Source organism: Spermophilus citellus, assembly GCF_964194105.1.
Source record: "Spermophilus citellus genome assembly, chromosome: 2".
NCBI lineage: Eukaryota > Metazoa > Chordata > Mammalia > Rodentia > Sciuridae > Spermophilus > Spermophilus citellus.
The window spans coordinates 245,780,232-245,797,113 of record NC_138183.1 but is presented as its reverse complement, the minus strand read 5'-3'; the positions used below and the strand labels follow the sequence as shown (position 1 = coordinate 245,797,113).

General features: G+C 50.4%; 2 protein-coding genes across 2 annotated transcripts; both read right to left on the bottom strand.

Annotated features, from left to right (window-relative positions):
- Nucleotides 1–225: 225 nt before the first annotated feature.
- On the bottom strand, nt 226–807 carry LOC308641333 (dCTP pyrophosphatase 1-like). The gene has a single exon (XM_081279806.1). It carries the CDS (start codon nt 790–792, stop codon nt 277–279), a length of 516 nt encoding a protein of 171 aa, XP_081135932.1. The 5' UTR covers nt 793–807; the 3' UTR covers nt 226–276.
- Nucleotides 808–3,304: 2,497 nt separating this feature from the next.
- MS4A18 (membrane spanning 4-domains A18) lies at nt 3,305–16,357 on the bottom strand (the record flags this gene model as incomplete). The annotated part of the gene is made up of 5 exons (XM_081280481.1): nt 3,305–3,544; nt 4,249–4,362; nt 6,724–6,816; nt 13,424–13,537; nt 15,875–16,357. The coding sequence occupies 5 exons, from the start codon at nt 16,355–16,357 to the stop codon at nt 3,305–3,307; spliced, it is 1,044 nt and encodes a 347-aa protein (XP_081136607.1).
- Between the last annotated feature and the right edge of the window lie 525 nt (nt 16,358–16,882).

Sequence of the window (16,882 nt, the reverse complement as noted above, 5' to 3'; positions counted from 1 at the left end):
TGACGCTTCATAAATCTTGGCCTTCCCTGGCCAGATAACAACCCCTTCTGAGGCTCTAATGACCTTCATAAATTCCTTTTTTTTAGAAGTTAAAACCATTTTATTGGGGGAGAAAACACCAGAAGGCTATCTTCTGGAGGTTCTTGGGCCTTGAAAACTGGGAAATGGGACCCTTAAGCCCTGATTTGTTAGGAAAGGACTATAATAAGTTCTGTAGCCAGGCCACCCTCTGCTTCTCAGATGCCATGCTGAGTTGCAGGTTCTGATCCCATGTTTCTATGTTGAGGTCTGGCTTGAGGACTCATGGGCAAGGTCTGCAGGACCCATAGTCTGGTCTTCAGAGATGGCCCCATGGGACAAGTCTGTATACTTGCGGGCTGAGCCACGTGACAGATGAATGGGGTAACGTCGCCGGTTGGTATCCATCTTGGAGAGCACTGCTTGGGGCAGATCCACATGGCAACGGGCTGCTAATGCCACCAGATAGATGAGGACATCATTAAGCTCTTCTTGAAGGGCTGCCCGTTTCCTCAGGGGCCAGGCTTTGGGGCCAGGTTCTGCATCAGACTTCCACTGAAAGAGTTCTGCCAGCTCTCCCACTTCCCCGGCCAAGGCCAGCAGGAGGTCCCGAGGCTGGTGGAACTGGTCCCAGTCCCGCTCTGCAGCAAACTCTGCATGGAGACGCCGGATGTCCTCCAGCGTGGGTTCTGGGCTAAAGCTGAAGGAGCCAGCGGCAGCAGCAGTACCCTTTCTCCCAGCGTCCCTCTGGGTATCACCTCCGGCACTAGACATGCTGCACAACCCACTACAGACACCCGACCTTCGTAAATTCTGATGTCGGGGCCAGCAAAAATGAAAACCTTTGTGTTATGCTCGTCAGAGTTTTGTTATCTGTAACCCGCCCCCACCCCCTTGTGTAACTTTCTGGGCTATAAAGCTGGGCTGCAGGAAAGCTGGGGTGTTGTCTTGTTCCCGTGGTTTTGGGTGGGAGAGGCAGCCCGGCCGGTTGAAATAATAAGCTTGCTTTAATTTGATTTTAATTGGAGTCGGTGGTCTTTTCTTGTGTCCTGGTCTAACATAGGAAGGTCACCTCCTCTGGGTCCTCCACCAGCAGAGGGTGGCTGTATCAGCAGAGGGGTGGTGGGTGCATGTTGCTAAGTGGTTGCAGGTGACATTCCTCAGGAGTGTGTGTGTGTGTGTGTGTGTGTGTGTGTGTGTGTCTAGGTTGGAGCCACTGCCATCTCTTCACACCTCTCTGCTTGGCCTCTGCACTGGAGGGTGAGGTCCAGGGGTCAGGGCTGTGTTCAATTTATACCCTGGGCTGATATGTTGCTGGGAAACGCTGTCACAGAAGACTAGTTACTATAATATTAAAGGGCTCTCATGCCACTTACCCAAGCCCTGGAGACCCCCTACCCACCTTCCCAGTGCTCAGCCCCCTCCTCTGACACAGCTTCTCCTCTGCATGCTCCAGCAATGGAAGGGTTAATCCTGGGCTACCAGGGACCCGCCAGCGCCCTGCCCCAGCTCCTCAGCCTTTTTCCATTGTGATTTTTCAGTGTCTGTGCATCCGTAACGAAATATCTTGATTCCCACTCCCTGGTTGTACCCTTACGATCTGGTACAGCACCTGGTACAACAAGAATGGAGGGAAGCTTCTAGCACCCTGTCCAGCACCTTGTAGGTGCGGCATGGACCTGCTCCCCTTCCCTCTCCTGCACCCTCTGGGGCCATGCTCTGCACTGGGGCTGCAGGTCGGGGACTGCTTGTGGCCAGGTCCTGAGCAGAGGTGATGAGGAGCTTGATGCCTTGAGCTGAAGGCTTTGGATGCCAACCTCTAGATGTGCTCACCTGTGGGTGACAATGGATGCCCCCCACACAAGGACTCCAACCCCCTGCTCTCCCAGGAACCATCTCAGACGGCTCCCAGTCATGCTGCTTCCCGGACAGCGGGGCGTGTCTTCTCCTGCCTTGGGAACAGAAATGGAGACTTTTATGGAAAAGGGAAACCAGATGAGCCGGTGTCGGGTGGAAAGAGGGCTGGCTGTGGGTCGGCAGACAGCGAACCCTGCATTGTGTCCACCCCTCAGTGACTGGCTCAGAGGAGGGATTCCCTCAGCCTCAGTGTCCTCATCTATAAGATGGGTTCACATCCACCTGTACTACCACTGGAGATTCAATACCCGCGCTCAGTGAAGTACAGGTGCTGTACCCATGGGAGCGGCCCGCTGCCCTTACTCCCCAGAATGTGGCTCTGGCGTGAGAGTGGTCTTGGGAACCACATCCTGGCGCAGGGTGGGGAGAGCATAATATGGTAGTCTCAGGGCCCTCTGGTGACTGGTGACACAAATGTGTCTCCAGAGGAGACTGTGGGGAGCCTGTGGCTGGCACTGCAGTAGCCTAGGGGTTCACTCATCTTGTTGCCTCCCCTCCTCGCTGCAGGTGGAGAAGAGGTGCCCGAGCACAGCTAGTTCCAGAGGATGGCAGGGGCCTGGCCACATGAGCAAGGGCGAGGTTCCCTGCAAGATGCTTCCAGTGGAAAGAAGCCTGGAGGTCTGTCAGGAGCACCAGACCCGTGGCCCCCACATCCTGACAGTGTGGCCTGTTGTCACACAGGAAAGAAGGCAGAGGGACACCAGAGAGAGGAGGGAGCAGTCATGCAGCCAGCTCTCAGTCAATGGGCTGGAACGTCCTGTGGGGACCGCTGGCCCACAGAGACCTTTGTGCGACCGAGGGAAGGACTCTTCATGAGCAGTCTTGGATTCCGCGGGCACCTCCACCATGGCCCATCCCAAGCAGCTCTGTCTGTGGGGGAGGGGTGTCATGTATTCTGCAGCCCCAGCGGGCAGCCTGGGCATCCCTTGTCTCCCGTTCACACACCCAGGGGTGCTGGGGCACACGCAGATGGCTGGCAGTGCACACGCCCTGTATCACGTTCCCTCCCCCGTGGGGGTGAGACTGTCACGGTCAGAGTCGGGGGAGGAAGGTTGGGAGTTGGACCCCCACCAGACTGCAGACCAGTCTAGAACCAGCCTCTCAATAGGGTGCACAACTGGGCAATGGACTTCAAAAGCACCTGGCAGTTCACCGTGGCTGAAAGAGATCTAGAGCCAAGGGGGAAATAGGTATGAAGTAAAAGTATGAGTAACAAATAAAAATTAGGTTTAGGAATAAAGAGGGGAGAAGATGGTGGTTGATACTGGCCTAGCAATGATGCTAGGCAAGGTCATGGGAGATTCAGGAAGTAAGGAGTCTTTCTTCTGCAGTGCCTCCTCCTGAGACTTGGAATAGGCACCTGCCACGTCTATCTCCGGCCATAATCAGGTACTTCTTGGTACATGGGTTCAGGAGGAACGTTGTCAGGGCAGCTAGGTTTGGCAGGACTGGTGGTAGGGTTGGCAGGGCTGGTGGTAGGGTTGGCAGGGCTGGTGGTAAGGTTGGCAGGGCTGGTGGCTGCGTTGACAGGGATGTCAGTAGTGTAGATGTGGCTGGCGGTCATGTTGGCTGTGTTGAAGCTGAATATGCTTGAACCTATTGTCATGTTCTGAAAGGCAAAGGACACAAGACCATCATCTTCTTCTGTAGTAAACCGTAAAATGGTCACTAATTCTTCCCCTTCCTGTTTCCATGCCTTGGTGGACCTTCTCTCACCGATGCTGGGCTTAGTCACAGGGCTTTCTTGGGACAGGGATGAGCATATTTTGCATGCTGTATAAGTGCTAGTAATTTGTGGAGAGAGGGAAGACTTATCAACTGCAAAACTGATTACAAAGCCAGGTAAATGGCTTTGGCCCGGGAAGATTAGCAAGTGTGACACAAGTGAGGACAAGAGAGCTTGCTGAGGGAGCTGCCATGTTTTACGACTCTGTGGAACGGTCACTCTGTGAAGGAGCTCAGGCTGGCATACCAGAGGATGAGATAGCCCGTGGATCAGAGAGGAACTGTTCCAACAAGGGCTCCGTACACAGGTCTTCCCACCTGGTAGCTGGCTGCAGATGCAAGAGTGCGTCCATCTAAGACCAGCAGATGGACTCACTGATGATTGCCCAGATTGATTATATTCAGAATCAAGAGCTCAATAAATGGTTGCTTTTTTAAATCACTAAATTTTGGGGTCATTTGTTATGCAGCAACGCTTAACTGATACGTTCTTTCTCAGGCCTCATTTGTCTGTCTTTGGTCATGTCTTGTTACTCCCCCCCCCCCCCCCCCCCCGCAGGAGCACGCTCTGATTCCTGGGACACTGACCTCAAAGCGTCTCCAGCAGACAGCCTGGCACCCAAAATGTGAGACCACACATGTGAGGAAGAACTCCAAGAGGACAAAGGGCAGGAGACTACCCACGTAGGCCTTCATGTTAACCTAGAGGCAGACAGGAATGGAAGCACTTTAGTCCTTTGGGTTGACTATCTAGGTGACACTCAGGGCTCACCTTAGACAAGTGCCACATGCCTCATCTGGAAGGCCTGAGACCCTCTGCAGTGGTCTCTTGAGCAGATCCTCTGGGCACCCCTTCGTGTGCCCTTCCTGTCCACTTAGTGGATCTTACCTGATGCCCAACCGTCAGGACCTGCATTCTTACTTTCCTTTCTTTCGATCTTTAAACTAATTGTTGGATTTTTGTCCCTTTGACATTATAAAGGACATTTACATATACAAATGGACCATCAGATGGAGACTCACAGAGGGCAGGGTCTGGAGGGTCCCAGGCTCCGTCCCTGTGGGGCTGGGGTGCACCACTCTCCTGCACATGGATGTGATCTTGTTTGCTCGTCCCCCCCACGGACACCCCTGAACACCTCTCTTACAACACCTGCCTTTCTCTGCCTTGCGGCTTCCTCTGGCCTCCAGAGCCCACGCTGCTATTGGCACAGCAGGTCTGCAGCTCAGGAAAGAGGCCCCTGGAGGGCAGCCCTCTATTAATGACCATCAGTGTTCGGTGTATGAAGACCCCAGCTGCCTTGCCCCTTGGGTTCCTGTTTGCTTCTCTCCCAAATGAATGATATGTCTCAAAGTCGCATGAGAAGAACCCAGGCTGAGACGTGCCTCAACAAGCTCACAGGGGCTGGGGATATAGCTCAGTTGGTAGAGTGCTTGCCTTGCATGCACAAGGTCATGGGTTCAATCCCCAGCACCACCAAAAAAAAAAAAAAAAACAAGCTCACAGACCAGGTGATTGGTGACAGGGGCTGTTGGGACAGACACCAATGAGGGTGATCATCGGCTCTGCTTGGCTCCTGGCTTCTGTGGCCTGATGATGATGCTATATGGATGCTGTCCTTGGAAGGTGGCCATGGGGACTCAGAGCTTGAGGAGCTTCTGCTAAGAGGGAGGCCAGGACAGTTCAAGAGACCCCATAGAACTCGGTGTAATTAGGATCATGTCCATCCCCAGTGGGGTGGAGGGTCATGGAGATCATCCTGGGTCCCCGCTACACTCTTCCCCTCTGTGGCAGAGAGGACTGGCCCCTTGCCTAAGGAAATTCCAAAGCCTCTGGGCGCCACTACACCAGTGGTCATCCATGACAGAGGTCACGATGCCCAGTGACCGCTTTACAGACCAGTAGATGTTGGTCTCTTGATTCCCCAGGACCACAACCCACCCTTGATGAGGACATTCTGTCCCACCCCGGGGACTCCAGAGGCCAACACCTGGCCTGGTTTGTGGCTTGCTGCATCCTCTAGAAGCCACATTACATCAGCAGAGTCACTTCATCCTAGAGCCTGCAGGAGCCCTGTCCGTAGGGAGCACCTCACCTGCACACAGGTCTGGATAGAGACCCTGGGCCCTGCCAGCCCTCCCTGCCTGCTCGGTTAGTCCCCAGGGAGGACAGGGTCACGGCTCACTGTGGAGCAGTTATTCTCCCCCTTGCTCCTCAGGCCTGCTGAGTACTGTGTCAAAGCTACTGAGGTCCTTCCTGGATCCCAGTGGCCCTATTTCCACCCCCGCCACCTGTCTTCCAGCCTCATCACAAGCCCGAGGGCCTCCCTTGGCCAGGAGACTGCTTTGCCCACGTGCAGGGCAGACAGGAAGCACCTGGGAATTGGTGGTCTCAGCAGCGGTTTTCAACCAAGGACTGAGTGGAGTTGGGGGCTCCCTGCCTGCTCCCTCGCCCAGTGCAGGCCAGAACTGAGACGCCCACTCCTCACTCTGCCAGACTCCCACCAGGAGGGAGCTCCTGTGGTCACCTGCCTGACCATGCCCTTCATCCTGGCTTCCTCCTCCCTTGCTCTTACCATGTCCCCCGTCCCCTGCTGGGGCTTCCTGGGTTCACCTCTGACAGAAATGCCCTGCACCTGAATCTTGCTCCTGCATCTGCTTCTGCAGCCCCCCAAATAAGACAGGAAGCTAGCTTCAGCACCTCTTCTCTTAGTGACCGGCTGTCCCTCAGTAGGTTCCTGGGGCAGGTCATCTTGTGCATTCGATTGTGGATTTGAGTGGCAGGTGCCCTGGCTGCAAACCTGAGCACTTGCTACCTCTAAACTGGATGTAGGGTGGGTAAAAGAAGGACCCGGATGTCTCCTCCTCTCTGTCCTCTCTGTGAAGTGAGGTTCATGATGGTGGCCTCCACAGCCACAGAGTTTGGTGAGGGTCCATACTTGGTGGACACAGTGCTCATCTTACTAGGTTGTAATTGTGTTGGAATTCCCTCCTGCTCTGGAATCAACCTTGTGATCCCTCCTGTCCTTTGGCAGCATGGGCCCAGGCAGGTGGATTGCTCACCTCCCTTTCAATGGACATATCTAGAATGAAAATGGAGATGCCCGTCAGGGAGAAGACCGCACTGACCACGTTCATGGCGATGCTGCCGTTCACCTGAGGACACAGAGGGAGACAACCGTGAGCAGGGCCCAAAGCCCAGCACCTGACAACATAGCAGGGTAGGAGAAAAGAGAAAAGTCTGCAGGAAAGAGGTAAGAAGCCAGTGGATTCCAAGCAGAGTGAGGAGGGAATTGTTCTGGAATCACTGTGCAGGTCCCCTTAGGACCGGGGCCCCCTTTGCTTGGCCAACACCTCACTAAATAGAAGGATAGGAAATGAGGTTCGGAAGGCTGGGTTGGAAAGACACAAGGACAGGGCCCAGGTGCGCTGCAGGGAGCTGAGCAGGGATCCCAGGCTTGCCTTGGGTGGAGGGCGTGGGAGGGACGTGGCTCCTGAGGTGGAGGGCTGCAGCCTGGGTTGGAGGGTGACAGGGGAAGGTTTTCAGGGCCAGAAAGTCTAATGTTCAATGTTAAGGGATCTGCTTCTCTGTGATAAGATGCTGACATCCTGCAATTGTTCACACCGACTCCTACTCAGGCGGTCTCCCTGAGGGGTATGGGGAAGGAGACAGGGGCTGTGGGCCACATTTGGGCTGAGCCCGGGACAGCTGTGGGTCATAGAGCCTGAAGCAGAGATGTCACACAGCAGAGAAAGGGGGTTAGGGGATGCCCAGGAATTGGCAGACACCATTAGAGGGCTCTAGACTCCCCAGAGTTTGGGGGACAGGGTTCAACCAGTCTTGTTGGGACATGAAGAAGCAGTGTGAGCTGAGCCGATGTTGGGGTATCTGGGGGTTGCTAGCTTTGGGAGGGATGCAGTAAGGAAGGCAGATGGGGGCAGTGGACATTTGTCCTGGGGAAGGAGATTGGTGTCTGGGGACACTTCAGTTAGATCACCCAGCCCCTCAGCCTACTGCCTTCTTCACATGGCGGGAGACAGATCCGATGCCTGCAGAGGGGAGAAGGGGTTAAGGGGAAGGAGGTCTTGGGGCAGGGGTGAAGGGGGCCACCAAGGAGCTCTGCACTCATTCCCAAGCTTCTTAGAGGCCACAACAAGCTCAAAACATGAGCAGATATTTTTCTGGATGTTGAATGACACTCTAAAGGTCCCAGGGAATGCTATGCCCTGTGCCCTGTGGCTGTGCCCTGTGCCGTTGTTCAAAGCAGACTTCCCAGGTCCAGCCAAAGAGGAAGACAGGAAGTGCCAGGGAGGCGGCTGCCAGGCACCGTCCCCTGTAGCCCAGGCCTGGCTTCCTGCTTGACGCAGAGCCCCCCCGCGGGCACCGCTCTGCAAACTCACGAGTTTCCCAAATAGCCAAGTGGTTTTTAGCAACTGAATTCTTGTGATAACTAGAAGCACAGGTTTGGAATCAGCGCTCTAGGTCCAAGTCCCAGCTGTGCCCTGTGTTCAGTGTGTGACTTCACATAAGACCTGTGACCTCTCTGGGCCTCAGTTTCCTCATCTACAATACAGGGACGACAGAACTTCCTAGAGCTGTGCAGACTGAATGGAATGAGGTGGGTGAAGGTTCTGGATGGAGTGCTGGTTCAGAGCGCGACTCTGGGATCTGTTTCCCATGATTAGAAGAAGAAAATGCTAACACTCAGGGGTCACCAAAGAAGGCATCAGAACTCACCACACATGGGCTGGGGTCCTTCTCAGCCAATACAGACAGGGATCCAGAGGCAATGTACTATGCAGACAAAAAAGAATGATACGTTTTGCAGAACATTAAAAATGACAGCCATCCATTCAGAGGTGGATCTTCCCTCAGTCTGCAAGTTCTACACATTTTGTTCCAGAAAATATGCAAACTGTTTACTTCTTTCCAACATTTTCCCCATCCCAGTGGACGTGCCCAGCGTACCGAGTGCTGCGATGCTCTGACCCCTGTGAGCCGAGTCTAAAGCCTCCCTTCCTCTGGCAGTCTGAATCTTGTTCCAGGGTGCTCTGTCTCATTATCATCACCTTCTACAGGTTCTCCTTGAGGACGTTGCCTGGGCATGTCACTGCTCACTTATTGCTCACTCTGCCTAACATGGACTGGATCTTGGACAACCAAAGTCAGGTTGATGTGGTGGGCAGAGCCTTGGTGCTGGGAGACAGGAGACCTGGGATCCTGCTCTACTTCTGTGACTGGTCACCTCACTGTGCTCCAGGACCCAGCATGAGAGTCCCAACTAGCACTCCATGATGCAAGGCAGGTGATGGGCATGGAACACTCGAGGCTGGACTCTAAGCTCAGTCTAATGAGAAGAGGCTGAACTAGGTGCCTGGATCAGCTCCTTCTTCCAGAACTTTCTGTCTATGAGGATGTGATGGTAGCATCTTATCTCTCGAAACCTCAGTCTCATTATCTAGACAATGGACATGGGTAACGATCCCTGCCCTGTCTACCTCCAAGTGGGACATGTTATTCAAGTGGGAGAATTAGAATGGTATTCTCAGTGGGGAGGACAGGGAGATTTCCAGGGCATCCTGAGCTCTCTTAAAGTTTCTCCTCTAAGAACTCACTTCCTGTGCCACTGTGGGAGGCTAGAAGTCAGCAGGGATAGAGCATAAAGTTGGGCCTGGCTTGGGAGCCTGCAGCAGGGCTTCTGGCAGAGGACAGGAGCATGGGGCAGCTTTGATCATCCCACCATGTGCTCTCGGAGCCCTCAGCCTGAGGCTTTCCTCGCAGGTGGACTTCACTGTGTTCCAGTTGTTTCTCCAAGAGACACTTATTCCTGTCACTGCTGTATAGACTTGTGCTTGCAGTTTGGGTCAAGGTTATCAGTGTGCAGTCGTTGCTGACACCTTTGGTCTTGTCAGTCCACAGAAAGTTAGAGCCAGGAAGTTTGAGACGAAGACTTCACGCCTGCTCATCTGACATCAGTGCTGTTACAGGACTTAAATCCTAAAATCCCCCTAGAAATTGCTTCCTGTTTGCACTCAAAACTGGTTCTGCATGTTGATCCATATGCACATATTTCTGGAACAAAGTCTATCTTTAATATTCTTTTAGGCTACAACAATACAGACCAGATGTTCTGGACAGGCACTTGGCCAGCAAGGTACCTCCACCACTGAGCCAAGCCAATTCCTGCCTTGGCTCTCAAAACCAGTGAACTTTGTGTCCAAGCCACCTATATGGATTTCTCTCGTTTTGCTCATAAAACTCGCCTTTGCCTCAACCTCCTCGACTCTGCCCACAGTTTGCTTTGGTCTGAATGACCCCACTGCAATGCTCCTCTGTACCCAGATATTGTCACTATTCTTTGGCAAACTTCTCTCTGGCAGTGCCATCGCTACAGGTAACAGGTGAGTGCAGAGTCTGGCTGACCCAGCGTTATGTCCTGGGGGCACTGTTGAGCATTCTATTTGTCCATAGGGAAATATATATGCTATCTACCTTATCTGAGTGTTTCTTTATGAACTTGTGTTTTGCACATAAGTCTTTCTAGGCCACTATATTTGAATTTTTAGTCAATCCAGTGTCAATAGTAGCATTCAATCGGTGGCAATCAAATAGGTTTGTCAAACAAATTTAAAAATGCCAAGTCTTAAAATAACCCAGTGGATTAAAGAAACTATTTGACATATCTGATGATCTGTGACAGTGCTGAAAACCATGCCACCAAAGTCCCCTGCAGTTCAGGAAGGACATCCTGGAATAGAATAGTGGCACAGATAAGAGATCTCTGTGAATTTCTGTTGAAGCCTCTTCCATTCCCTTATGTGTAAAAAAGACTTTCTATTTATGTTACCTTTAAAAAATAGTGCTGGGGATCAAACCCAGGACCTTCTGCATGCGAGGCCAGCCCTTTACTATAGAACAACAGACCAGTCCTCTATTCTATTGACGAGATGATTGAGATGCTGTATGAGAAATGGTTATAACCGGCCACTGCTCTAAAAACGTGTTTTGTCTGATGCTTGTACATTGGAAAGGAGCTTTGAACTGGATGATCTGAAATCCTAAAAGTGATAAGCGAGTCCCAGACAGTTGCATCTAAAACAGCTGAAGTGGGTACTAGCCTGTATGATAAGACAAGAAAACGAAAACCATGGACAGATTGAGCATGAAGCACTAACAGGGTGATTATTAGTACATATCATAGTCTACACAGAAATCCCAAAAGATTCTAGAAGCAAATCATTAGAATTAATAAGAAAGTTTAGTAATTTCATTAGATGTGAGATTTATATGCAAAAGTCAATTGCATGTTTATATACTAGCAAAAGATGTTTGCGATGAAGAAAAAATTACGGAACAATGTAATAAAGATATGAAAGTTTTTAATGTAAAAATTAACAAATGTTGAAAGGTATTAAATTCTGATGCATATTCATAGATCAGAAGAATAAATGCCAGCAAGACATGAATTCCTTCCATGTTGATCTGTGGCTTCAGAATAAGTTCAATTGACCTGATTTGATCATCATAAAGTCTATATGTACCAAATTATCACACTGTAACTCATAATTTTGTGCCATTAAAATAACACAATAAAAATATCTATTAAAGTATATTGCAGCTTAAAAAAGCCACTTGGAAGAATCGGGAGAAAATTTTTAGTAGAATGTTTCTTGGAACTTGAAATATAGATGGATGATCAAAAGCTAACATTAGTTTTGGCTCCCCTGGCTAAAAAGGAAAACAAATTCCAGGAAATTTTAGATATAAAGATTTAGCATAAAGACATAGTAATTAATACAGTGTAATATAGAATTACAAAGACAGATCAAGCAACGTGGAATAGGAGAGAGGTCTCAGTAGCAGACCTACACATATTCATATGTGACATATGATATTTGGCTTTTTAGGTCAGCAGACAAAGGAGAGCCTAGGACAATTACTAATTCACAGAGACAAAAAAATTAAAATTGGACATTAACATAACATAACCAGAATCAATCCCTAATAAATTAAGGATTTAAGTGTAAAAGTAAACTTTAAACAAATTCAGAGGAAAACATAGAAGAACCTCTTTATGACCTAGGACAGGAAAAGATTACCTTGGCAAGACACTAAAAGCACAGAACACAAAAATTTTGACAAATTAGGACACATTTAATTAAGATATTGTGTCCATCAGGAGATACCATAAAGAAAGGATTAGCCAAAAATCAAAGGATCAGTCATAAACTGGAATATTATTATTATCAATAAAGAAGAAGCATGAATTTACAAAGAATCCCAATGAATCAAGGAGAAAAAGACAAACAACCCAAAAGAAAATAAGAAAAAAGAAAAAGAAGATTGGCATGTCGGTAGAGAAGGGAAAACTGAATGTTCAATAATGAAAAGATGCTCAAAGCATTGATAATTAGATGGAAATTCAAATTTCCCACCAGACTGGCAGAAGCTTTAACGTTTGCCCTGGTTTTAATTGCCCTGGTTTCCACAAATCTCATTGGGCTCTGGGGCAATATCTCAAGGCACATCTGGGACCACTTACAGTGTGGTAACACAGGAAATCCTGTCCACGTGCAACACACAACCAATTACAGTGGCACGGTTTGCGCTGCCCAGAACTGAGAACAACCTAGACATTTGTTGACAAGAAAATGGACAAGGAAATTGTAGCGTATTCATGCAGCAGATCACGATCCATCAGTGCAACATGAACTATGGCTGCTTGTGGCACAGACGAATCTCCAAAACAGAATATGCAGTGGGACAGAGCAAGCTGCGTGAAGATGCAGCACGCTTCATTCACATGGCTTTATACCCGTGCAAAGGCATGCCGTGTGGGTGCATGTGGCTGGACCACAAAGAATGGGAATGAGAAACACAAAATGGAGAATAGGGGCCACTTCTAGAAGCAGGGAGCAGATACTCTTGGGGTTTTAAAACTTGGTGATGCTTCGGGTTTTGAGTTAGGTCATGGATACCTATCTCTTCATTTTTAAAAATTTTTAATTTTTATTCCCTTTAGACACACAATCCTAAAACTCATTCCAGCCACCTTTGAGTGTGCAGTTCACCAGCACTGTGCACCAGCAACACCACAATCCACACCCAGATCCCTTTCCTTGTCCCACACTGAACTATCCCCATTCAATACCACCTCCCCATTGGATAGCCTCTGGAAACCACCGAGCTACCTCTCTCTCTATGCATTTGACTCATCTAGGTCCCTCACACAAGTAGAATCACACAGCATGGGTGTCCATTTCTCTATTAATTAACTTCTTCAGTTCCATATTCTTAGTGGCCTGTCAGCAGAAAGGCTTCCCATCTGCCTGCTGAGGTGCCAGTGGTTTTGGAAAAGACTCTGGTTTGCAGTATTTGCTGATTTCTTTGGTGCAGAACAGTGGATCATTTGTGGTCAAATAGCTTACCTAATTCCTGACAATTTCAGCTGCCGTGACTGGCAGGCAGGCATCTCGCAAGCACAGGACTGGATATGCTCTGATTTACCTATGAGATGTTTCCTAGAAAGATCCCTGAGGAAGTGCAGTGGAGAAGGCATAAAGCAATAAAGGTTTGTGTCCCAAATGTGCCCTGGAGGCAGGGGCTGCTGTTGGGCAGGTGTGAATTGGATGCTGACCTTTTGCTACACCTGTAGAGGTGGAGGGCTGGCTCTTGGCTCTGAACGTGAGTGGAAATTCCTGCTCTTTCTTTATGTTCTCCTTGTCCCCCTTGGGTGACCCAGGAAGGAGGCTTTGTACTCACGGATAATCCTCCCCAGAACAGATACCCTGATAGTCCAGTCACAGAAAAATCGGAATACAGCAGAGGGTTGATCCCAGAGAAAACGTGCATCAGGCCAATGATGATCTGGATGGCCTAGGAGGAGACCAGAGGATGGTGAGAGGCAGAGCTGGGGGCCACGGGCTGCCACGCTGCTCTTCCAGCCACGCTGATGCTCCAGAATGACTCGAGGGATGGTAGGTGTTGGGGCTCCCCCAGACTACCCTACCCTCTCTGTGCCCAGGTTTCTTTCCTTCTAAGATGGGCTCTCAGAAGCTGGCCTGCAGGGCTCGTTCGAGACTGCAGCGCACATGAAGCTTGTTGGCAAGTTCCTGCAGGGAGGTGTGTGGAAGCCCTACACGGACACTTTCTCACACCCGAGTTCTCTTTTCAGCCATTCCCATGACTAGCCAGTTTCCCTTGGCAATGGATGCCCTGGGAGACCTCTGTCCCTCTTATCCTTCCTTCTTCTCTAACCTTCTCCTACGGGTCATCTAAACCCTTTTCTGATGACCCATCAGAATGAATCCCCTCCTATTTGGCTCCCACGGCATGGCTATTCCTGGGAGGTGGGAGGTGGCTCTGGGTGTCTCTGGGCCTCGGTTTCCTCAGGGGTCAAATGACCAGGGTTGAGCAGATGCGTCCCACTCTCCTGGCCCATGTGTCTATGAGTTGGTGACAAATGTGCATTTCACACGATCGTCCCTTCACAAGACAATGTGCTTGATTTTTTGTCTGTGTTCTCATTAGGTCTGTATTTCAGAGGGATGGCATAATTTTCCCACTAAAATGAAATTCAATCCATGAAAGACAGCCCACATTTTTAGCTTTCACTGTGGCTGACCAGGATCCCTAGGCATTTGCTGACTCAATTCTGTTTTGAGAAATTTTCAAAAAATTCTTCCAAAATACCTTAAAGTCACTGGAAGCCAAAATTAACAAGGATTTATCTGGTATTAATTAATAATGATAGTAATCATGTTACAAAATCCCAATCACTGTGCAATATCATAGGCTAGCTCTATCTTTCGAAGGGTCCACACACATGTCTAATCTCACTTGATGCTCACAACCAGCATTTGTTTTCTTGACACTGTTTTATGGATCTTAGTCTAAGATTGATTTTGATAAGTTTTGTCATTGGTAAAACCCACATTTTTATTCCTGAAGGATCAATGAGGAGGGATAGATTGGGGTGTGTGCTAAGTCTGTTTTCTGTTGTTCAATGGAATACCTGAGTCTAGGTAATATGCAGAGAAAAGAGGATTATTTAGTTCACAGTACGGAGGCTAAAAGCTTAAACTGCATGATGCAGGATCTGGTGAGACAATCCTGGCTGTGTCACCTTGAGGCAGAGAAACCAGAGAGGATGGGGAAGGGCCACTCTTGCCATTTTGATCAGAACCTGCTCTTGACATCTAATCAGAAGCCCCATGGGGACTATGCTATTCTCTTCTGAACCCAGTGAACCAAGCACTTCCCCTGTGCCACACTCCTTACAGTTCCTCATCAGCTCTCAACATCGCCTTGCTGGTGGGAACACAGTTTCCAGCACATGGGCACCTGGGGGGCCTGCGCTAACCATACCCACCCACAGGGGGGTTCGTGAGTGAGCCTCTTCCCGACCTGTGCTTGCTCTCTGGCTTCCTGGCCTTCCAACCTCACACAGAACTCTCTGGGCGCCCAGGATGAGTGGGGCATGCGTCTTCTGGCCATGCCAGAAGCTGTTATAATTGCAGTAGCTGCCACGGAGTGAAGACCCTCCTTGGTCTTGAGGGTGGTGTCCTAGTCAGCTCTGAGTCCCTGTCACATGGAATGGGTGAGTGTGTACAGACTGAGGATCTGTTATAAGCCAGTCCCCTTGCTAGGAACTGGCTGGGCCTCCAGTCCACCACAGGACTGATGTGGCTTCTGCCCCAAGAGGAGGATGACCGGAGCTTCTCCAGGGGCCAGATGAGGCTGGCGGAGGCAGGTCAGGGTCAGGATCCCCTTGGTTGAGGAGGAGATCACAGAGCCTCAGGGCCTGAAGGGATTTAAGAGAGGATCTCACTAGATCTGCTCCCTTTAGAGATGAGCAAATTGAGGCCCAGAGAGGGAAGGATGTGCCCGAGTCCACCCAGCCTCCAGCCAGCCCCAAAACCCGGATCACATGACTTCCTGGTCGATGGTCTTTTGAGTGAAACTGATGCGGACCTTTGGCCCTGACAAGTAGGAAGGGGATGGTTAACCAACTTTACAGCCTCCCCAAAGACAGGGAACTGGTGGAGAGGGGGAGGGAGACGGGGAGGGGGACTGCTGTCTGTGGGACCTCCCGGGTCCAGCCTCCAGAAACTGTCACCTGCTTTGTTCTCCAGATCTTCGCCTTCCTCGTCTAACTGCACCAGAAGTGGCCTTATGAAGTGACCCAAGCAGAAGAAAAGACATTGCACTTACCCCTAATGTTCTGACCTCATCATTGATGAATTTCTTGGGATCAAACGCAGGAAATGATGCAAATGACATGTTCCATGCCGTGTTCGACGGGGACTGGCCTGAGGTGGGTGTCAGCCCGGGGATGGCGATCGCAGGATTCTCAGGGTCTCCAGGCAGGGTCTGGACACGGGCTGTTCCCAGTGGGTACTGGGTCACTCCAGGCGAACTCTGCAAACCGGGCCCTCCTGCTGGAGGCTGGAGCACGGTGAGCTGGCCCTGTGCACCGGTCACCCCCGCTGCATTCTGGTACACTAGGAATGGCTGCGCCAAGTTTGTTCTTCCTGTATCACACTGGACCACTGTCGTGGAGGGTGGGTAAGTGGTTAACCCCGAAGGTTGCTTGTGGCTTTCTGAAGTCACCGGATACCGGGGCTGGATGACATGGACACTTGCTGGGGCATGAGCACTGGGCACATTGCTGGTTCCACTCTCCAGTGTGGACATGGTGTGCAGCTGCCACAGAACACACAAGAAGGTGCATTTTCCTCCTCTGACAAAATGCATGACCCATCTGTCCTCATTCTTATGTTCAGCTTCATCCTCATTAAAATGGAAACCACCTACCACGCTGCTCTACCCAATAAGCTACTTTCCTTCCTGGGAGTCCATGTTCGGGGGACATTCTATTTTCTTTATGTGGGGGTGGATTTGGAGACTAGGTCTCCTGGCTGCTTAGCTCCTGTCGACCCTGGGTACCTTTTGGCTGGTGGTTTTGTGCAGGCCTCTGCAGTTGGTATTTCAGTCTGCCTACCTTGAGTTTGCAGAATGGGTACAGGCCCTCCTGCCCCTTACCCTGGCCACTGTGGGTGGGTCTGGGGATGCACAGCTGACCTTGAATGGCTGATAGTTCCTTTCTCCTGGGGACTTGGGATTGCACTTGAGGACTATTGTGAGATGGAAAGTCATACAGAGCTGGAGGGTCAAGCACAGGTCATGCGCAGTGGGGAAGAGATAGCCCTTCAGAGTAAG